The following is a 23,280-nucleotide window of genomic DNA, read 5'->3' as shown; positions in this document are numbered from 1 at the left end:
CTACAGCTTCCTGTGTCTGTGGCAACAGATTCTTGTCTTAAAAGGTTATCAGCCTCTGGTTTTTGATGGATTCCTCATTAAAAAGGCAGCCTCCAGAGATTTTACAGTTTCAAAATTCATAACATATCAAAGTCCTCATTGATATCAAGCATTTTAAAATACCACTTTCTAATTTCCTCATTTAAACTTGTGGATTCCGATTACTACTAGACATTTTTACTTAATCTCATTAATCTCACTGGCTACTATTTTAGGGTAAAGTGGAGAAGAGTAGTCTTGCAATAAATATTTCTTATAACATAAGAATTTCAAGTAGGCGAAAATAAAACTTTATTTAACTCTTACAAGATATAATCTCTTATCAACACAATGCAGAAAGTGTTTACAAAATAATCCCTTTTTCTGCTCCATTTTCAGCACTACTTTTATACAAATCTTGAAAATACATCAGAAATCTTGACTACAGTTTTTTTTTTTTGTTACAGTTTTAGAAGCATCACAAGAAGTGACTTTAGGTAAACAAGATTTTTCTTAAAGTGTCATCTTCATGGGCAAAACAAACATTGGTTTTAAAGACTTACGGGTCAGATTTTTAAAGGGTAGTTAGACACCTAACTCCTATTAAAATCAATGGGAGTTAGGAACTGAGCTACCTTGAAATCTGGCCTAGTATGCCATGAAACCCTACTCATGCACACCTCTGTTTTTTATATCTGTGGAAGAAATCATTGAAGTCCCATAACAAACAGAACAGAATATTGAAATATTAAGTGATCATGAACTACGGTTATGTTAAAATGAAAAACTACCTAATAGTCTTTGTGCGGCTGTAGAAGCAGCGGTAGTAACAGATGTTCATTCCATTGCCCTGCACCCAGTAGCAGCCTCAAACATGGGCTCCCCCTTAATGCATTCAAAGGTCATTACAACATGGTACTTTGAAGAGAACGTGAGAGTCTCCATTTTTGCTGGGGTTGTAGGGAGAGGTGTTAAAAATGAAAGGCTTGATTCTGCTGCCAGGCAAGACAGCTAATTTACTTCAATGGGAGCAGGCTGAAAGTCTAATTATTTCACATATATGACAGATGGAGGGAAGGTGTCCTCTGTGCACAGAATAATCTATTGGTCCATCCATGCTGAGAGCCGTACCATGAGCTATATGGTTACACAGTAGTTAACATGGGTCTAGCTACTACCAGTTCTGGACCTAGTGCAGATGAAATGTGTTTCCTTGACGAGAAACAATGTCTTAATGCTGTTTCCAGTAGAACTAGGAAAGTCAATACTTAACCCATGTGAAGTTGATTACCTATTTTGGCCTAAAGACAAGCTGGAAAATCTCCCCCCGCCCACCATTTCTAAATCAAGTCAGCTGCTGTTGACATTCTTTTTAGGCAAATGATTATATTGCCTCCCCCCAAAAAAGGGACACCACCCACTGAAGATCATCCCTGAGAGCACCATTCCAGCCACATACTTCAGAAGTAGGTAGGGTCTTATGGAGATAAGAAGTTAGGGACCTGCCCAAGATTAAGATTAGTGGAGGAGAAAGCAAATTAACCCTGTGAGATCCTGTGGATTTAAGAAAATTTTAAAAATAAAATTCAGCAACTCTGAGTGTTCTGCTTTCCCTGAGCTAGCTACAGTTTAAGGAGCGTCATCTGTAATATAGAGCTTTGCAGTGTTTTCAACTGTACTTACAGAGGCTGCATTTTTTACACCAGCAAAGTCAAATGCTAAGTTATAAGTGTACAGCAGTTAGTGGTGGTTTCATTTATTTCCTGTGACAGGAAGCAAGGAAGGATGGCCTTCTTTGGTGAGACACAGCATTAAAGAAGCTTCGTGTTTTGGATCCTTTCACCTTCTGATAGTCTAGCAATCTTTAAGTTATTGTTAGCGGAGATACCACAAGGCCATAGTGCAGTACAAGCAAACCATCCTAGAGGGAAAAGGAAAACGTATCATTATGACAGTAACAAATCAGCTAACAGAGAGGAAGTTTTATAGCAAGAGACAGAGCCACTGTTTGCCAGAATCTTAGCTCCATCTGCCAAAGCTCCATTTCCTTCGGTCTCCTGAAGATCATATAAAGATATTTTTGTACCTCCCTATATCCCGACAATAAGCTTGAATTGTGAAAAGCCTAGGCAATGGAGTGCTACCCCCCTAAGTGGGGAAATCTAGCCAAAAGATTTAAAAATGTTTCTTCAATTACAAATTATTTTTATTTTATTTTAAAACCATCCTGAAGTTGTCCTGACGTGTAAATGGTGCCATTATACAAGCGAAATGGTCTCTGCTCAACCACCACCACCAAAATAACCGACTGAGAAGCAGCTGAAGAAACCCTGCCCTTTAACACAACCTACAAAAAGTGAGCAAGACACTGAAGTATTACATAGAAAACAGGGCAGTATGTCTAGGATGGTCTGAGCATGGGACTCGGAGCAGATCTTGAGTGCTAATCCTAGTTCTGACAAACTTTGTCTGTGGCCTTCAGCAAGTCATTTCACCCTTCTGCTCTAGTTTCCTCATGTCAAAGGTGATGATTACCTACCAGGTTGAAGTGTGTGTTAACGTTCACAAAACACACCGAAGATGAAGAGTGCTATAAGTATGTATTATTTTAATTCAATTTCTAGAAGTTGCCCATTCAAAGTTCTGGATAAGTCGACAACAATAAAAAAATAAAAATCTCACATTCTTCCCAAGTGCGGCTTGATATTTACTTTCCCATGTAAAATACTCCATACTCTAGAAGAGTGCTGTAGAAGTCTAACACTGAACACCCTCCTCTGCCCCAGATTGCAGCAATACATCTGCTAATGGCCCACTGATTCTGTTGCTATTTTGGATGTATACATTTCATTAACACTTTCACATACACGCGCGTGACATTTCACACTGACTCTAGGCCTGCATATTGTTATCGCTCTCACACAAGCGAGCGAAAGCAGCTTTTCAAACACACTACATTAATATAGAATGAGACATGGCAGTTCAGTAGAGCAGCTCTGCAGTCTCTTCCTACAGGACCCCTGCAATGTGTGATTGAAAAGGAGGCACATGTCTTTAGTGAAATTAACCACTGGACTGTAAACCATAATTGTTTATATCCCCAGACTATATATTTTGTATGATTCCATCTCAGCAATACATACTGCATGTCCCTCGACACAGGACTTGTGTCTGCGATAATCTACCAGGGATGTGGAAGGGACCGTGAAGAAACAGTTTCCCCTCCCACGAAACCAGTTAACAGCTCCCACCCCTCAAAAAATTGCTTTTATGTTTTCTTCTTATATAAAAGCAGACTGCGGGACTTACTTGATCTTGAAGAGAAAACCAAACCAAAGCCACTTTACACTGTCTTTTTCACTTCCCTGGATACTTATCACAGTCTTGTGTCAAAGAACATGCAGGAAAAAGGGGGGGTTAGCCATGGGGATGCTCACCATTCTGTGCTGGAGAGCTCTGGGAGGCTTTTTTGCTTCCCTTAGGCAGAATGCCTCTTACTACCGCTCCTGAGCCAGAGCAACTTTGCTTCTCCCCTTGCTCTGAGCTGTGCCTACTAGGCATGAGCTAGTCCTAGATGCATTTATTTAGAAGTAATACCAAGTGCTCTGCTAAGGGCTTGTCTACACTTACATTTTATTGCGCTCTAACTTGCTGGCTCAGGGGCGTGAAAAATCACCCCCCAGGAGCGCGGCAAGTCTGAGTGCTTTAAAGCGCTAGCGTGGACAGGCTCCCAATGCTGGGAGTGGCACTCCCAGAGCTCTGAGCTAATCCCCTCATGGAGGTGGATCGCCAGGAGTGCTCTCTCCCAGCACTAGCGTGCGACCACACTCGCACTTCAAAGCGCTGTTGCAGGAGCGTTCCGGCGACAGCGCTTTGAAGTTTCCAGTGTCACCAGGCCCTAAGTGTGCAACATGTTAAAGCTTGACTGAACTATAAGTGACAAAATAATCTATTCTGTTACAAAATCATGGTCCACTGACACCCACCCAGAGCCTGCTCCCAGTAAATTAATGGCAAAACTCCAGTAAAACTTCCCTGGTGCAAGATTGGGGCCTTCACTTCTGATGAGAGACACGTGAACATTCTGCCAACAGCACAGTCAGTTACAGGGTTTAAAAATGTCCACAGTTGGTACTTGAAAGATATCCTCAGTCCAGGGCTCACCCCTTTGAAATCGCTTCCTCTGGTGGCTGTTTAGCTGTTTGACTTATGCAGCATTAGACCTGTTTGGACAGGCTTTGATTAGCTTTTATGGTAGGAGACAGGGTTTTGATTGTTGTTGTCATGCTAGGGGTTCTACTATGTTCTGCTGTAACTGATTATGCTAATGAAAAGGTGCCAGAGGGGCAGATAAATTAACATGGGATCTTGATTAATTATGTGCTGAAGTAATAAACCAAGGGTTACACACCACCTGTGTGCGAGGCAGTGTACCAGCCTGTAACATCCTTTATTTAAACAGCAGTAATAATAAAACCTACCTCTTAGCACTTTTCATCAGTAGATCTCAATGTGTTTTACAAAGGATGTCAATATTGTTATTCCCATTTTACAGATGTAAGCCGGGTCTGAATGAATGCTTCCCTGAGAGCTAGCTCGGAGGGGGAGAGACTTGGGTTGTTTATATAAATACAGTTTGCTCCTGCTCTGCTTAGATATCCAGCACCTAGAGCAGTGTCAAAATAATCAATTTTGGCAGGTGTTGGGTACAAATCACTTTAGTACTGAATGCAGAGGTAGTGAAATGCTGTTCTAAAAATGTTTTATTATTTTGGGAATACCGGGAAGCAGCACTGTGCGTAACCTGTCCAGGGGTGGTGAGTTATATGGGCCTGTGGTGCCCAGGCTCCAGCAATATTCAGGGCCCAGGGGTCTGGCTCCATCAATATTTGGGGCTGGGTCTCTCCCCCGGCCCCACCTGCCGCCCCCACCAAGTGTCCCCCGGCCCCCACTTGCTGCCCCCGTGCGCCTCCCTGGGCCCTGGAGAGTCCCTGTCTCAAGCCAGTGGCTGCCCCCTGCAGCTCTGCTGGTTCCCGGCATCAACTGCCGTCGCAGGGTCCTAGTGCCCCCCATCCACAAGTGCCAGGGCAAGCTGACCCTGACCCTGCCCTTCCGCCTCGGACCCTTCCCTTTTCCGGAGGGACCCTCCACCAGCACAGGGGGGTCCCCCTGCTTGCAGTCACTGCTCCTGCCCCAAGCTGGGCAAGGGGCAACCCCATCCCCCACCCCAGGAAGGCTACAGTGAGGGGGGGCAGCAGCAGGGGAAGAGGTGTACACGTGATGGCAGCCCCCCACCCCTGCACCCACCACAGGGGAGGCGAGGGGGCTTCCTGGACCTGAGAGGAGCCCTAGGAACACATGCAGTGACAGTGGTGCGAAGTGAGTGGGCTGCTGGGGGAAAGAGGAGGGTCCCTCCCCCGGAGCTTGCTGCTGCCGGCGGGGAGAGGGCTGGAGTGAGTCCTCCTCTCTGGCCCCAGTCCCAGGGCAGCGTGCCTGCACCCCAAATTCCTCATCTCCTGCCCCACCCCAGAGCCCACACCCCCAGCCAGAACCCTCACCCCCACCCCAACCCTCTGCCCTAGCCCTGAGCCCCTCCCACACTCCAAACCCCTCATCCCCCCTTGAGCCCTAACCCTCTGCCCCAGCCCTGAGCCCCCTCCTGCATCATGAACCCCTCATCGCTGCCCCACACCACAGCCCTCACCCCTGCACCCCAAGCCTCTGCCTGAGCCCCTCCCACACTTCAAACCCCTCATCACCAGCCCCACCCCAGAGCCCTCACATATTTACATTATTTTAAAAAATATATATCGGCTTACAAGGCAAGTGGGGGATGGGGGGGGCAGGACTTGGACCTGAGTGGGCACCATCAAAAATTATACAAACCTGCCGCCCTTGAACCTGTCCCAAATGCAGGGGGGTCACCTTCCGCTGAAAGCACACCGTTAAGCCAGGGGCTCGAATGCCAGAGCTCTGTGAAAGTAAGAGGGGCGGGGATAGGAATCCCCAGCTAGGAGGCTGCACACCCTCATCAAGAGTCCTCCCTAGATGGGTTTAACCTGTTCCTCACCACTGTTTGAAGAATAGAGATAAATAGGTATCAGGAGCCTCTCTGTTAAATGCCCAATCAGAGCTGAAATCAGTGGTGGTAGGACTGTGTTTCTTCCCTGCCTCCTAAGAGATAAAAATCGCTGAGAGCCGAAATCACTTGAGCTGGGGCAGTGTCTCTGCCCAGCCTGCAAAGAGCTGACAATCACTAGGAGACTGATGTGCAGAGGTCAGAGCAGAGAGGCAGGTGGCAGCAGAAGGCAACTGACAGTCAGCTGGTGAACAAGTGGGTGGTGTGGCAGAGAGGTGTGTTGAGCAGCCAGCAGGGCGGCTGACAGAGAGACGCAGTGAGCAGGCAGCCAGCAGGGTGGCTGGCGGAGAGCTCAGATGAACAGGGCGGCTGGCGGAGAGCTCAGATGAGCGGCCAGCAGGGCAGCTGGCGGAGAGACGCAGTGAGCAGGTGGACAGCAGGGCAGTGGCGGAGAGCTCAGATGAGCGGCCAGCAGGGCGGTTGGGGGAGAGGCATGGCGAGAGTGGTGAGCAGGCGGCTGGTGGAAGCAATGAGCAGGAGCGGCCAGCAGGACAGCTGGCAGAGAGGGGCAGCGAGCAAGTGCCTGTGCAATGGTGCAAGTAAGGTAGCTCTTTGCCCCACCCAAGGGGGAGGTGAACTCTGCGGATGCGTCTCTGAACTCTGGGTCTGCACTGATCAAGGACAGCAACTGCGAGTGGGGTGCAGAGAAGGGTTGGGCACGTGAAAGGGACTTTTGGGTTGCTGGACTTATGAACCTGAGGGGAAAAGCACACTGCCCAACCTACTTGGGGGTGGGTTTTTTACTCATGGTTTATGTTTATGAACTCTGTTTGCCGTGTTTTCCCATTAACACCCCGTTACTTCCCTCCTTTTATTCAAAGTTTCTTTTCTACATTCGGACTCTGTGCTTGCGAGTGGGGAAGTATTGCTTCTCAGAGATGCCCAGGGGTGGTGTGTAAATTTCCCAGTTTATTGGGTTGGGGCTCGAGCAACTTCTGTGTTGTATCAATGGAAAGGAACCCCTAGATATTGTACTCAGCCCTGGTTGCTGCTGGCTCCACCTGGCAGAAGGGTTACACACTGTGATACAGCATGGCCAGAGGGCAGCAGTGTTAGGATATAGATATTCAGGCCTGTCTGCAAAGGCCTGTACTTTAAGAATTTAGGAGGAGAGTGTTAGAAGGGAGCCTTATTCCCTGTAGAGGGAAGAAAGTTTGCTATAAATTAATTAAAGCACCTGAAGCCAGTCACAGGATAAACCCCCCCTGCTTCTATCGGACAAGAGGAGGAGTTGAAGCAGAGTGGATTGGCGTTGGAGCAGAGAGCAGTTTGGAGGGAAGCAGAGGAGAGTTTGGAGAAGTGCTGTGGTGGGCTAAGACAACCAAGACCCTAGGTAAAGGGACACCTGGTTTGTGCAGAGGGAGGGCAGGAAGCCCCACAAGCTGAAGGGCAGGAGAGGGAAGTAGCTCAGGGGAAGGAACCGCTAGTTCTAGTGGTTTGCCGCTATCCCTAGGGCCCCTGGGTTGGGCCCCAGAGTAGAGGGCGGGCCTGGGTCCCTCCCTCTCCACTCCCCTCCTCTAAGGCACGAGTGGGGCAGTTAATACGCCAGTTCAGGGGCAAGGAACGGTGCTCTGAACCCCGACTCAAGAAGAGAAAGCGTGAGACCCAACGTAGTAGGGCTGGCAATTTGCCACAACAGATATTATGGTATTTTACAGTAGTAGTACAAAATACCCCCACACTAGTGGTACTGTTTGGGGAGAATATTACTGTATTTTTTGTTTTAAGGACTAGTGCTTGCTCCATGTAATGGATGCTACCAAGAACATAAGAATAGCCATACTGGGTCAGGCCAATGGTGCATATAGCCCAGTATCCTGTCTTCAATGGTGGTCGGTGCCAGACGCTTCAGATGGAATTAACAGAACATGGCACTTTATCAAGTGATCCATCCCCTGTTGGCCAGTCCCAGATTCTGGCAGTCAGAATTTAGGGACACGCAGAGCATGGGGTGCTTGCATCCCTGGCTATCTTGGCTAAAAGCCATCGATAAATTACATTTACGTTCTATTAATCTGCCAAAGAAGCAACATGTTAGTCTGAAACCCAGCTGTCCACTTTCAAGTTTTACAAGGTGTGTAACTGGTTTGTTAAAAGCAATCTAAATATATTTTCTTATTATTAATACATTTTCCTACTAGGTTACACTTGATATTCCAAAATGCAGCATTCCAAGATTGTTGGGAAACTGACTATTCAGTTACTGAAAGCAATGAAAAGCCTGGTGTCTTGCATTTGTAGGAGTTATCAAGTTTATAATGAGAATGATCCCAGTCACTAGCACAAGCTGTTGCATGAAGAGAAAAAGCAAACAAACAGAGTCTTGAGCACTTATTGCAGCTATTGAAAAGGAGAGTGCAACCACCAAAAAGGATTTACTATTACTGCAACTATAACTGAGGGGATAGGAGTAGCCAGGGGAGAGAAAAAAAAATCAAGCCTGGAGTTGTTTTATGCTACGTTGCTAGAATTAGCTATGTTGGAGAAACTTTTAGTGAGGGCACTGCAACGAAGGCTTTTGGCGATGACAAGATTATGAGGAATTTTGAAATTGCGTAACTGTCTCAGATGGTAGCAAGATTAGTTGCAGACATGAATGAATGTGCACATGAAAAATATGATTCAGAAGTGCAGCTATTTGTTTTCTAGCCCTAGAAGAGAAGAAGAGAAGCAGAAGAGAAGCAGTGATAAAACTGAATTAAGTTGTGAACTGCTCCTAGTCATTCAGAAGACTACACATTACACAGGGAGCTACTGAAGATATTCTCTTTGCACAGAACTATCACAGGTGTGGTCGTTTATGACAAAATGAATATGGTGGTTTTGATAAACATTTCTGGATCATAATGGATGGAGCTAGGGGCATTGGTGGCTTCAAGGGTGGATTGGTGGGACTCTTAGGAGAGGATGGTACATCTCCTAAAACTCTGTATAAAAATCATCCACAATCCTTGCATGGAAAGTCCCTGAAATATGACCATGAAAGGAAAGCAGCGGTGAAAGTTACTAATCAAGTTGTGGTGGCAGCCAATCTCTTGCATGTAAAATTTCAGGCCTTTTTGGGAAAAAACAGATGTCTAATTTGCTTAGCCAGCAAAGTGGAAATTTGCTTAGCCAGCAAAGTTCGGAATAGAGAAGTGCTAGAAAATTTTTTGCAAGGTACGATGGTGTTAAAAAAGGGAAATCCAGTTGTTTCTGAAAAAGTGATGCTACAGAGCTTAAAGAGGGGCTGCCAGATTGCAGGGTATGCCTGTGAACTGGCTTTGTTGACAGATCTTTCCAATCGGCTCAAAAAGGAAGCAGCAGAACCTGTCTGAATTGTTTGGTCATCTTCATGCATCTGCAACAAAATAAAGCTATACTTAGAATGCAAAATCTGGTGTTGATCTCCAAATGAAGTGCCTAAGAAACCTCAAGACTTCTTTCTTTTCTCATCCACCAATGTTGCAGGGTTTTCTAGAAGACTTCCTCAATTAATGTATTGATTTTGCAGTCACAGGATGCATCTCTAGTCAACAATCCTCCTGGAGTAGCGACTGGACCATCCATAGCTATTAGCAAAGATAGTCAGGGATGCAACCCTATGATCTGGGTGTCCCTAGGCCTCTGACTGCCAGATGCTGGGACTGAATGACAGAGGATGGATCACTTGACAATTGCCCTGTTCTGTTCATTCCCTTTGAAACATCTGGCATTGGCCACTGTCAGAAAACAGGATACTGGGCTAGATGGACCACTGGTTTGACCCAGCATGGCGATTCTTAAGGACATCATGCAGCAACATATCAACCAGGCAGATCCATACATGACAAAAAATGAAACCAATGCAATTTCCCTGAAAGTCCCCTCTCAAGAATGCTTTCTAAAGATTAAAAACTTTGGCTTAAGGAGGAGGTTTTCCAGGAAACTGGGCTAGGTAACACTTTGAGCGTTTTCTCTGAATTCTTCTCTCAGGGGCCACAGGAAGACGGCTGGGATTCGTTCTGCTCGTGGCAGAAATTGGGGTGCAGCCCACAAACCCAACAGATCTTGGGGATCTATTGGGGGTCCAGGGCTATCCATATGGATATCCAGTGCCTTTGCACTAACCATTGGTCTCCTGCAGTTCCCTGATTCTCTGGGAGAGGAGCTGCATTGCCAGAGCCTCATCAGAACTAGCACCCACCCCTAGACTTCCATTTTAAAGGGGGTTCCCCCACATACAAGAGATTTCCCAGGAAAGTTAAACTTATATGTGTGATTGCTCAGAATTAAACTTGCTGCTGGACACTTAACTTTTGCATTTCTTGCCTTATTTTTATTTTTGCTAGACAAGTGTACTATTTCTTCAACACAGTTTTTTACAGGAGATGTGTATTCAATTCAGAGTAGACCTTCAACACCCTTTTCAGAATTTTGGGTTTAGATTAAGGCACAGTTTACAACAGAATGCAATTGTGCACCAATGTCCTGCACTACATTGGATACACGATATTTCACTGCTGCATCTCTAAAACTATTTGTTATTACACACTGATCACTTAGTGCAAATACTTAGAAATATTTCCAAAGCACAAAAGAGCTTTTTTCTTGGTACAGTACACACAATAAGATGTGGTGGGTAGGCTAGCATCAACAGGGTAAGAAATGGGTCCCCAGCTCTGCCTCTGAAGGCTGTGTCACTCTGAATACTGTGTCAAACTCAGCTCTATAAATCTGTGACCTTAGAGATTCCTACTAATCCTATAAAACACCCTGCGCCCCTTGACGCTGAATGGTGGCCATTGCCAGTTAGACTAATTGTGCTGCATATATGGGACTTTGTAACAAGCCAGCAGCAGTATAGTCAGTAAGTTATCAACAAGACAGCTGGCTGTATATTTTCTCTCCCCCCTTAGGGGCTGTAGCATACGTATCAGGCACACTGCTGGCATTTATTACACTTCATCTTTTGCTATGGGGTTTTATATGCAAATTGTCTCCCCCATGCAGTCACAAGGCTAGTCGTGTTTGGGCTGCTTCTGTCTTTTGATACTTTGCCAAGTTACAGATTCCCAGGGGTGAGGGTGAGGAATGAAATACTAATAGAGAACGGTTTGGTTTAATTCATTGTGGTTATTGCACAAAAAGGAAACAAAGCTCATAACCAGAACTCTGTGAACCATCAAAAACTCAAAACACATGGCATCCAGCTCAGTTATAAGTACAATAAACAAAGCTGTACTGGCTAATGTATCTTGTCTAAACTCAACCTGACGGGATCTCATAACAGCATGAAGTAGTGATTTCTCAATGAGCAGAATACCAATGGGTGAAAGCGTTTCTAGCAGACACTGCTGTTTAGTTAAACAGAGCACCCTTTCAGAACTCATATTTTACAACACAGGCTTTACCACCACCCTTACCTGCATAGCACTGTCTCCTATAGCTCGGCGGATTTCCCTCAGCGTCTGGTAGTGTTCTAGCAGGTGATCACCACATATTATGTCCACCTGTGAACAAATATAACAGAGTCAAAAGGGCATTCTCTCTCTTGCCTAGGGAAGACTATCTGTGTCTTTAGAACTTACTCATCAATGTTGTATCAGAGCACCCGAGACTCAGTACTTACATTAACAAAGTGAATCTAGTGCTGGCGAGAGCTGTTCAATTAACAGCCCTGGAGACGAACATCCTTTCAGCTTTTGTTCATCAAATAGACATGGCATGAGCAGCAGCAAGGCAAGTCTCCTTATACTGCCCTGACAACTGGCCTCAGTTCTAACCTCCAGGGGCCACTTCTAGAAGGTAGTTTAATGGGACTGCATCCCATTCACTACTTGACTCCCCTGGGGAAAATGGCATGAAAGGGACTTTTTACTGGCAGCCGTGATATGGACTTACTGGGAACTCCACCGATAGCCATAACTCGTTTCACATAGGCCACTGGTACTAAAAACAAGGGGCCAGTAACATTTCATTCCCAGAACCCTCCAACAGCTCCAGAAAAGTAAGCCCTCTGGGGCAAGAACTGTCTTTTTGTTCTGCATTTGGACAGCACCTAGCACAATGAGGTTCTGGTCCACGACTGGGCTCCTATGTGCTATGGTAACACAAATAATAAAGGAGTCAATTCTCCATGCCACAGGCAGCAGAGGAAATACTATACCCCACCCCCACCCAACATGGACAAAACGTGTTAACGTTTCTGCTTCCTAGGACAGTGTTCCTTTTTGCAAGAAACGGTTTGAAGCAAACAGGACGTGTGAGGGGTAGTTCACGGCATGCTGCTCTCAGCAAGCATATTACACAATCCCTACTCCAAAAATGATCAATTCTTTAGTAATGCAAGTGAATGAAGGGCACACTCAGCAATTCCAGGCAGCAACCTCTACTGCAGCAGAGCTAAGCCCGTGACATTGTCAGTGTCAGGGTGTTCACTTCTTTTAAGCAACTTTCCAAAAAGCAGCCACTTGGAAAATACCATGTCTGGGGGGTGGCCGAGGAAGAGGGTCATTTAAACTGAGTCATTTTGAACAGCTTGCCTTATTTTCACAATTCAATTGAATTTATTTTTTCACAAAACGACTACATATTTATCAGGTGATACAAGGGCATACTTTAAACTGGGACATTAACATTTCAGGTAAAAGGAACAAGGACACGACATTCCCCCACAGGCAGCAAGTTTTAGACATAGGAATGAGTGGGGGAACCTCCCCTATAAAGTAGCTGCCTGGATTTCATAGCTTGGTTAATTGACAAAGGCTGGGCAAAGAGAGATGTTCTGTAGCTTTCTCAGTGTGAGCTTAGTCACATCAATGATCTCAGAGGGTACTGTAATATCATTATATCTGCTCTTGTACGCACATATAGCTCCTGCAGCAGGACAAAACTAAGCTGTTTTTGTGCTTTAACTATGTAACTGATCTGGATTTTTGTTTCATACTTGCTGGGTTATTTTTCTTTTTAAGTCCGCATCAGTGATCAAAGATCAAGAACTAGACCAAAGACAAAGAATTGTGCCCCTCTCTAAAGGGCTGAGCATGGCTCTGAGATCCAGGAACTCATGAGTTTTGGGCCCTGCATGCCCCAGGTCCAATTGCAAATGGATGGCCTTAACCTCTTTAGGTGCCACCATTCCCTCATCTCTAAAACTGGGATAATTACAAATACTTTGCTCAACTCACAAGGGGTTGAGAGTTTTAAGTAGAGGTTTAAAGTACTTTGAACTTGTAAACCACTAAATATTACTTCTGCTTTTAATGCCTAGAAGGAACCCAGTGGGCAAAAATTAGTCTGGACATTAAAATAATCTTGATAAATTATTGATTCTGATACTAATCTAGGATTTTTTTTTAAATTACCCACATCTCATTGAGACATTAAAGAGATCAAACACAGACTCCAAATAATCACTTATTTTTCTATTTATAGTCTGTTTCTGCACAATTATTCCTCTTTCTTTCCCAAATTAACTACTGAATAGCATACTATTAGTCCAAAAGAGAGGCAAACCTATTCTTTGCCATTTTTTCTTGTGATGTGCACTGGTAACTGCTCTTGGATTACTGCCCTAAATTCTAACTCTGCTCTCACTAAAGTCAATGGGAATCTTGCCATGGCTTTCAATAGAAGCAGATCAAGACCTAAAGCAGGACTAGCTGCATTTTCATAGAATCATAGAATATCAGGGTTGGAAGGGACCTCAGGAGGTCATCTAGTCCAACGCCCTGCTCAAAGCAGGACCAATCCCCAACTAAATCTTAACTGGGGTGGAGGGGAGAAACCCACATAAGTAGATAGTTGAAAATGTTGGCCTTTATATAATAGAAAAATACAACAATTCGTTCCCTTAAAGGACATAAATTGACATGATGGTAATTCTTGGCAATTTTAAAATAACTGAAAATGTCCATTTGTTTGGAAATACCACACCATCTGGGAACACCCTGATGTTGACCCTGCTGCTGCAGATTCAGATGATAATCACTGATGAATCAGTGGCTTTTAATTAATTATTGCAAAGCAGTTTTCACATACACCTCCTTGGAGTGCTCTGAATACCAAATGCCTAATTCCACCATTTCAGCATGAGGCCCCAAAGTTCTCCCTGCTAATTGTTGCCCTAGTATTCATTCCACTTGTACAAGAATAAAAGGTACAGAAGTGCAGAATGGAAAAAAGCCAACACAATTTATTCCCAAAATCTTGTTCCATAAGCATGTGCAGTATAGGTGCAAATTTACTGTAACCTGGTGTCCCACAGAAGTCTTTGTGCCATAAGGAAATTAATATATTATAGATGAAAAAAAGAGCTACCATTAACACAAGTGCTATAAATCTGCTTCAGACTTGACTAACTGGTAAAACTGGAGCCAATTAGTACTAAGCTACTGAGAAAGCAGTGACTTTAATTAGTTTGACCTTTTGATGAAAAGGAAAGATTGAGATGTTACTGCTGAATAACCTTAATAATCACTCACGCTAAAGCAGAGTTAACAAAAGCAGCCTATTATACCATTTATTTTCATTAGATGGCATATTTGTTGCATGCAAAAGCTACTTTTTCGAAAGTCACAATGACTGACAAATACAAACTAATGCCTATTGTTTAAGATGAAGACAAATAATTTGAGAGATTATTATACAACGCCCCAAAATTGATGTTGTCATACCAGGGATGAATTTGGTCCAATTAGTGTTAGAACTCAACTGAGTGGTTCTGTGTAAGTACAGTTATCCAGGAGATAAGATGAAAGCAAAATAAAAAGCACCAGAGGTTTAGCTTTTGATGTGTGGATGGCTAGGAGGTGTGGATTTGATTGCAAGATCAGGGCAATAGTGATATGTGGATTTGATTATTCAAATAGTTGACTAAAAGCCTTCCATTTCTTTTCAACCGTTGTCGTTATGATCTTACTATGCACCTGATAAAACCATCTCTGGGACTAAGGCTGGCATAATTACAGAGAGACTGCATCAGCAGATACACCATATGTGCACAGACTTCCAATTACTCCCCAAAGGGACCTATGTACATGCATGCTTTCAGAAAAACATATCTGATTATGGAACATTTCTACCCCATAAACCACATCTGCACACTCAAAGCAGCTGAGCTGCTGGTTTCCTCTTTGGTATCAGGGGATTTGTTCCATCACCTTTGTCAAGAATGGATAACGCTGCCATTGGATGATCCCACTGGAAATAGCATATAACAGTAACTACTTGTAAAATAACGAGGGGCTCAGGTTCCCACTTCATTGTTAGGAAAGGCAAAATTACACACACCTATATTTGATACCAAGACAATTTACCTTAGATAAATACCTAAGATAACTCAATGCTTTACATATTCAGCCTAATCTAAAAACAAAGTCTCTGAATAGTAGTATGGTTGGAATTGCTAGTATACATTAAAGCCTCTGAGAAAATTATTCAAACTTCCGTGGAAAAACAAGCTCCAATTAGATAAAGCTGAATATTCAAGAGGCACCTTGTAATTAGAAATGTATGTGTGCTGACAGACAAAACTAGCCATTTCCCAAGGCACTAAGGTCAAAACAAAGCATCAATAAAAGTCAAACGGGCTGAGGGATAAAAATAAAGTCTTAACCTTTCAGATGATTAGGGAATTTGAACTAAAATCCATAAGCAAACTTAAATACAAAAGATCAGCAAATAATCTGAAATCCTCCCTCAGAGACTCTAGGTGGGATTTTTTACTCAAAATTGCTCTTTAGATTTCTGTCTGTTTCTTCACATGTCCTAAAAAGGTGCTTTATCATTTGAACAATTCCATTAACCTCAAGTCCCCCCAGTCAGATAGGATGTCATTGGATGAAGGTCAAAGATAGCAAATAATCCGCCAATGCACAAATCTGGTCAAACAGCCTCAAGGTTAGTCAGCTATTTGGGAGATTGGAAATGGAATACAGAACCTTTCACCTCTTGGTTGTTGGTTCAAAGATGACCCAGGTGGGTAATATCCAAAAGTACTTACCATCTGATAACCATTTAGAAGCTTACTTGAGAGGAGTTGCACATTAGGTACTGAATTTGGTCACAACATTCACCATAACTGAATGTTTGTTTTAATTTCATTCACTTGTCAGAGTCCCTCGCAGCCCTCCTGATTTCTCTTTCATTTCACCTACCATAGTTTGTGCTTGTTTCTGTTGGCTTCATGTGGGCTGCATTTCCATTTTCTAAAGGATACGTGTTTGACTCAAACAACTGCTTGAGCCTTACCATTTAACTATATTGGCTTCCCTTTTTGTTTAGGGGTATAGCCATTTTCAGTGGCTGTACTATAGAATGCTTTGTAACGTCCATGCTGAGTTAAGGATTTTTTTTATTTCCTCACTTCTGATTTGAAGGTCTTTGATTGTCTTCCTCATTGTTTATTTTTATTATTAATTCCCCCTTTCTAAAGTCTAGTATGACAGTTGGCTGCATAAAACATTAAGTCTCTGGTTTCCTTACAGGAGAACAGAATGCACGCATCCCTCTTGCTCCTGATCGCAGGATGGGGAAGTTGTTTACTCAGCTGCATTACTAAAGGTGGATGACCAAGGATAGAATCTAGTTTCACAGAGTATCTTTCACACTTAGGCACACACGCACACACAATTTTAGCACTGTCTGCGAATGGGTCACAAAATCAGCTCCCTGTAATGCCATGCTTCAAATGATGTTGAACTCTGTTGTCCTGTCCGTGTGAACAGGGCCAACCCAGTTCAACTCATATTTCAAGAGAGTTTGGCCATTCTAACTCATTTCAGACCATTATAATGAGTGCTGAGCACACTTCATTAGAAATAAGCGTTCATCTCTACTGACCCACCACAGTTGAAGTGGAAAGCTGTGTTTGATACCTGTTCTCAGACAACGAGGTGACACAACCCTAGATATCCCAAAGCAATCAGTTAATGCTAGAGCAGCAGGCATACAGACAAACAAACAAGTGTTAGGCACTCAAATAGCTCACACAGCTATCAGACTCTGTGGCACGCCATACAAAGGTATTTTTTGTCAGCCCTTTCAAGTGCTTTAGTTATTGCACAGTGGCTGTAGGAGTCCCGTTGATAAACAGTTAGCTAACACTCCATACAGAAATCAGTGTATTCACTAGGGAAATTCAACTAACTCTGGGGCATCTATTTTACAATGGATAACACAGTTAGAACACAGTTTGGGAGACAGGAAGTGGAAAAATAACATATTAAACTCTACAAGAAGAATTTTAGATTGGCAGAATTAGAAGCAAGTCTGTAAAACGGCATCGGCCTGATTTTCAAAGGTGAGCACCTGCATCTTCCATTGGAGTTGTGGGTGCCCAGAACTTCAGAATATTAGGATCCAAATATGATGCCCTTTTTTTTCTTTTCTTTTTTTTTTTTTTTAAAAAAAGGCACCATCCGTGTCTGAATTGAATGTTGGCTTCTCTCTAACTTCACATCTAAGAAAAATGTTATTTACTTAGGTTTCCCAACAGCACTATCTACAATGGGAAGCTACATACATTCTTACTGAGAGGAAACCAGTAAATGTAACTAGGTTGTTTCTACGGGATGAATAATTTATATCCAATTTGCACAGTCACCATGGGACAGCAAGCAGCATGAATAAAGACTCAATGCTGGAAAAAACAAACAGTCACGCTTTATTGCCTTAAAAAAGGGAAAAAATAAGTGTCTGAGACAAACAAACAGAACTCAAAGACCATAACTTTATTTCTGCTATTTGCCTATTCTCATCAGCAGCAGCTGGATGGATCATTTATGCATTATGTAACTCCCGCGGCCTTCTCAGCTGAACAGTAGTTGGAATCATTTCTTAAAAGTTGCATGGGGTTTTAGCTGTATGAGTCTCATTGATTTCAATGAGAACCGGGCGTTTAAATCCCTGTGCACAACATTTGAGTGTTCCTCTATTTCACACACGCACACACACCTTTTTATTCCACCCCACCCCTCCAAAATCACCATCTTCCCCCACCACCCTCTAATCTTTTTGAACCTCCTTCAACATTCAGTTCAGCCTTATTGTGTTCACCTAAATCCAACTCCTGCCTATATTTCTGCTCTCATATCCTCCCAGGCTCCCTTCTACTTCCCTCTGTGCCTTTTGTTTGCAATGCCATTGGGCTTTTATTGAACGTACTCCACCTACTGTCAAGCCCCATGTACAATTAAAGTAATATACAGGGAATATTATCAGAAAATTTAAAAAAAGCTGCCACTGAGTGGGGACAGTTAAATCTTGCATGATCCCCTGGTACACACACTGAATCTCAGCTTTTAGGAGTTTGCTTACTGGATTAGATGAATACTATGGCTCTGCCTCTGGCCTCTAAGGGTGTGTCTACATCAGCGGTCTCCAAACTTTTTACACCCAAGATCACTTTTTGAATGTAAGGGCAACCAGGATATACCCTGCCCCTTCCCTGAGGCCCCGCCTCTTCCCCAAAGCCCCGCCCCACTCACTCCATGCCCCCCTCTCTCCATCACTTGCTCTCCCCCACCCTCACTCACTTTCACTGGGCTGGGGCAGGGGTTTGGGAGGGGGTGTGGGCTCTGGGCTGGGGCTGAGGGGTTCGCAGCATAGGAGGAGCCTCTGGGCTGAGCCTGGGGCAGGAGGTTGGGATGCAGGAGGGGGTGAGGGGTGCAAGCTCTGGGAGGGTATTTGGGTGCAGGAGGGGGCTCCGGGCTGGGGCAGAGTGTTGGGGTACAGGAGGGAGTACTGGCTTTGGGAGGGGGGTCAGGGCTGTGGCAGGGGATTAGGGTGCAGGGGGGGTACGGGGTGCTGGCTCTGAGAGGGGGCTCAGGGCTGGGGCAGGGGGTTGGGATGCAGAAGGGGGTATGGGGTGTTGCTGGCTCTGGGAGGGGGCTGAGGGCTGGGGCAGGGCTTGGGATGCAGGAGGATTTTTGGATGCAGGAGTGGGTATGGGATGCTAGCTCTGGGAGGGGGTCAGGGCTGGGGTGCAGACTCCTGCCAGGCGACACTTACCTCAGTTGGCACCACAGCGAAGCTAAGGCAGGCTCCCTGCCTGCTGGGGCCCCACATCACTCCCGGAAGGGGCCTACATGCCCCTGCAGTCCCTGGAGGGCTGGGAGCGGGGACACATGGCTCTGTGAGCTGCCCCTATCTGCAGGCACCACCCCCAAAACTCCCATTGGCCACAGTTCCCCGTCCCGGCCAATGGGAGCTGTGGGGGTGGTGCTTGCAGGCAGGAACAGTGCAGGTGACCCCTGCCCTCCCGGGCCCACCCTGGCTGTGCTGGCCGCTTCTGGGAGCAGCATGGGGCCACGATAGGCAGGGAGCCTGCCTTAGCAGCAGGCAGCCCTGCTGTACCGCCGTGGCCGGAGATCGCAATCGACTGGGAGAGTCCCCAGGTTTGGTGACCACTGATCTACACTGTATCTGACAGCAAGCCTCTCAGCCTGGGTTGACAGATTTGCATTAGTCGGGCTTCCACTAGCATGCTAACAAACAGCTCTATTGACATTGCTTTGATGTTGCGCAGGCTTGACAGCCCAAGCTCCGAGCTGCAACATCTACAAAGCTATTTTAGCATGCTAGCGAGAGCCCTGCTAACAAAAGAATGTCGACCCAGGCTGGGAGGCTCACTTCCAGATGCAGTGTAGACATACCCTACGTGCCAGCCTTGTTTGCTGGACACGTACTGCAATGATCAGGGTGAACCAGCAGCCATGGAATACATCACTCACTTGAAATATTAAGAAAAAAAGTCTTGACCCTAAGGTGGGCTGAATGCCTCTCTTGTAACCTACCTGACAAGCTGGGTCAAGATCCATTTTTCTTCGCAGGAATTTTTCCACGTGTCCGATGGTTGCTTCTCCTGAAACTCGCACAAACTTCTTTTCCAATGGCTGCAGAAAGAGCAGACGGTAAGCAACTTAAAAATGCTGAGTGCTCCCACCCATGGTTCTCTACAGAGGATTCCTCCAGCCCAAGCCTAACCCCTGCTCAAAGGGCCCACACACTACAGCTGAAGATAGCTGAATTAGACTCAGACCTTAAGGCCAGAAGAGACAGTCATGATCACGTAGTCTGACCTCCTGCACATCGCAGGCCACAGGACCTCACCCATCCACTCCATTAACAAACCCCTAACCTCTGACTGAGTTCCTCTCTGTCCTGTTTCTAGATCACTTTGGGATGAAAGGCACTATATACAAAATAATAAACCGGAGCAGGATTGGACCCTGGGAATCTATCTAAATCTGTGGCAAAAACCTGCACTGACGTCAACAAGAGCAGGACGGAGTTCCAAGTTTGCGTGCCAATTTTAACTACCAGGCAGCACAGATGCTGTACATAATTTACTACAGCACAGACATTAAATTGCTCTAATGCAGTATGGTAAATACCTCTTTTAATCTGTGAACAAAGGAGTTGCCTGCCACAGGCACAGACAGAAGTTTTATAAAATGGGGGTCAGGCCTATGAGCTCAGGCCACACTTCAGAGCTACACTAAGAAAATAAAACCCTCTGGTATTTCCCAGCTCGCACAGCGTAATTTTCTTTTTTTTTTTAGCCTCTTGTAAGTGACGTTTCAGTTCTGCTGGGGCTAGATTAGCACTATCTGAATCCCAGAATCATTTTCAACTCAATGTGTCACAGTGGTGAATACAATGGCTAGACTGGATGGGACGCTTTTACTGTCATTTCCAAGTATTTCCATGGTGAGGACTGTAACATGACGTTTATTATGCCATTCTTGAAGATATTTTTTTAAAAGGATTTTTTTCACAGATAAAATGCTAAACAGCTGCCTAATGATTTGGGTGGATACAAAGAAGAGGCACAAAGACAGAACAGGCTGCAGCACTCAACGTGATAGATGGAGTTCCCTTTGTCCCAATTAATTGGATTTTTACATTAAATTATGGACGGCTGTGATTTACTAGCCAAGCCATATTGCAAATACAAAGAGTACAATGAACACGAAAGGCCAAACTACTCTGATTTAAGTCACAGACACAAATATTTATTCCACCTATAATAATATAGCTATCATGTTCAAACAACAATGCATAGAAGTCAGAAACAGAGTCAGAACTACTTTGCTGACCCTACTGTAGCTTTGTGTACAGCACGAATCAGAGCATTGTTTATAGAACACACAAGGCACATTAAAAAAAAAAGTCCCCTGCCCAGTGGATCTCACAATCTAATTCAGATACACAGGAGAATTATGCAGAAGGAAGGAGATAAGGGGACAATGCTGATAGGGAATCCAGGTAGAGAGGTTTCACAAGAAACGGGTCTGAACGAGGGATTTGAACTTGGAGATTTAGCTTGGCTGGAAGAAGCAGAAAAGCATGAAGCCAAGAGTGAGAAAGGAGGTAGTGTGGGGAGAGAAATAAGAGCATAAGGAGGAAAAAAAGAGGAGGAAATGAAAGCAGAGAAGTAAATGGGGGCTTATTAATGACATAGCAAGGAAGTGGAAAGTGATGTAGAAAAACAGCCAGTAAAGGCATTCAAGGGAGTTAAAGGTGATTCTTTGAGATCATTCAGGGCCCAGTTCTGCCACCTTCATCCATGTTAGTATCAGTCTGTTAACAGTCCAATTGGAACCAATGGGACTACTTGTGGAATACAGTACATTGTGAATAAAAGCTGGCAGAACCTGGAACTCAATGTTTGTAGAAGACTTCTGAGTTAAAGCTGAGTTTCAGTCAGGCTGTTACTGGAAGCCTGTATTTATGGCTTAAAAAGGGGTTGGATCAGCTTACAAAAAAAATCAATTTCCTTACCTATGTCACAAACCCTGTCTTAGATTATTAAAATAGAAAGTGTTTTAAAAACCAAAACCTATTTCTGTCTATGCAATTTATTTTTGCAGTTTCTCTCAGCTCAGACAAGTTCTCATGGGCCAGTACAATGGTTGGGTTGCAAACACTGCAGGAGAATATTTGTAACTAGACTTTCTACTGGAATTTAAAAAAACAACCATCATCTTATGGAAACATTTCAATTGCATTCAGGTGTTGTAAGATACTGTTTTATGAAGCCTAACCTTTAGGTCAAATTTGATTTGACTCCTAATTCTCCCCCTACCCACCAATTTCAGCACTAAAGAAATACAAACTCTCCTGTCCCCAAGGGAAAAATCATGACACTGACATACCATGTGGCTCTGAAACTACACATCAGGAGGTGACAGACGTAGTTGAGGTTTGCATAATCTCTGAATACCTAAGTAATGTATATGCAAAAAGAAAAGGAGTACTTGTGGCACCTTAGAGACTAATCAATTTATTTGAGCATGAGCTTTCGTGAGCTACAGCTCACTTGTTGATATGTATTAATAATATAAAATGCATTTAACTCTAGTGGGTTTTAATCTGTATTCAGTGCCTACATCTGAGCAGCTTCCTCTGAAGCCATTATATGAACTAAGAGGTGCCATCTGCATAGCTTAGAAACATAGTATGAAAATGAAGGAAAACTCCTTGTGGAAGGCGGTCACTGTGCATACACATCAGCCTCAGTAAATGTTTTTTATTTCCCTCTAATGTTTTAGACTTTTTATTGCCCCTGACAAATGTTTTTATTACTGGGAACAAATATGCATCTGATATGGACATTTTTCAGTACTGGAGATTTTTTCCTGTGCCAGTAAAATGGCTGAATTGCTTTAAACTCAATTTGTAAGCTAACGTTACATCTACCGTGAAACCATGTATACCTCTTCAAATCCAGAAAGCTGAGCAAAGAATTGATGGGGAAATGGGATCAATCCAAGGCAAAGAGAATGAGGGTGAAACAGGGGTAAGGGGCAGAAACAAAGAAACAATGCAGGAGAAAAAACACCGGAGGGGCAGAGAACAATGTAGAGAAAGCAACTTGGCTGGAGATATTTTCAGGAAGGCAGCTTCCCCTCTGCAGATTACTTTCTTATTCACAAAATCTACATTCACAATTCAGTTGTAGGCTCAGCTAAGCCCTTTGGGACAGGGACAATCTCATTTCAGTGTTGGTAGAGTGCCCAGTACAGTGGGGCCCTGTTCTCAGTTGGCTATTAAGCTCTACAATAATGATTAATAAATCATAACAAAGGTGAGTAGTTGCACCCGAGTTGCACCTTTTCAGATTTGTGCCTGCAGTCTGGACAGGTATCAACCCAGCT

The 23,280-nt window shown here is 44.2% G+C and overlaps 1 protein-coding gene across 13 annotated transcripts in view; it reads right to left on the bottom strand.

Moving 5' to 3' along the window:
- PCGF6 (polycomb group ring finger 6) overlaps positions 1 to 23,280 on the bottom strand; it is a 67,555-nt gene that overhangs the window by 16,677 nt on the left and 27,598 nt on the right. For 9 of the 13 annotated variants that reach the window (XR_012160080.1, XR_012160086.1, XR_012160087.1 and 6 more), the window contains exons 8-11: positions 19,915 to 20,013; positions 11,542 to 11,628; positions 5,905 to 9,497; positions 1,702 to 1,939 (exon numbers count right to left, since the gene is read on the bottom strand). Coding sequence is in view for 1 of the 13 variants with exons in the window: in XM_073354476.1 (XP_073210577.1) it covers positions 1,883 to 1,939; positions 11,542 to 11,628; positions 19,915 to 20,013 (243 nt within the window). In the remaining 12 variants the exon portion in view is untranslated. The other 4 variants (XR_012160088.1, XR_012160082.1, XM_073354476.1 and 1 more) reach the window with 4 other exon arrangements.

Source organism: Lepidochelys kempii, chromosome 7 (assembly GCF_965140265.1).
Source record: "Lepidochelys kempii isolate rLepKem1 chromosome 7, rLepKem1.hap2, whole genome shotgun sequence".
NCBI lineage: Eukaryota > Metazoa > Chordata > Testudines > Cheloniidae > Lepidochelys > Lepidochelys kempii.
The sequence above is the reverse complement of the archived record's forward strand: the minus strand, read 5'-3'. Positions and strand labels throughout refer to the sequence as shown.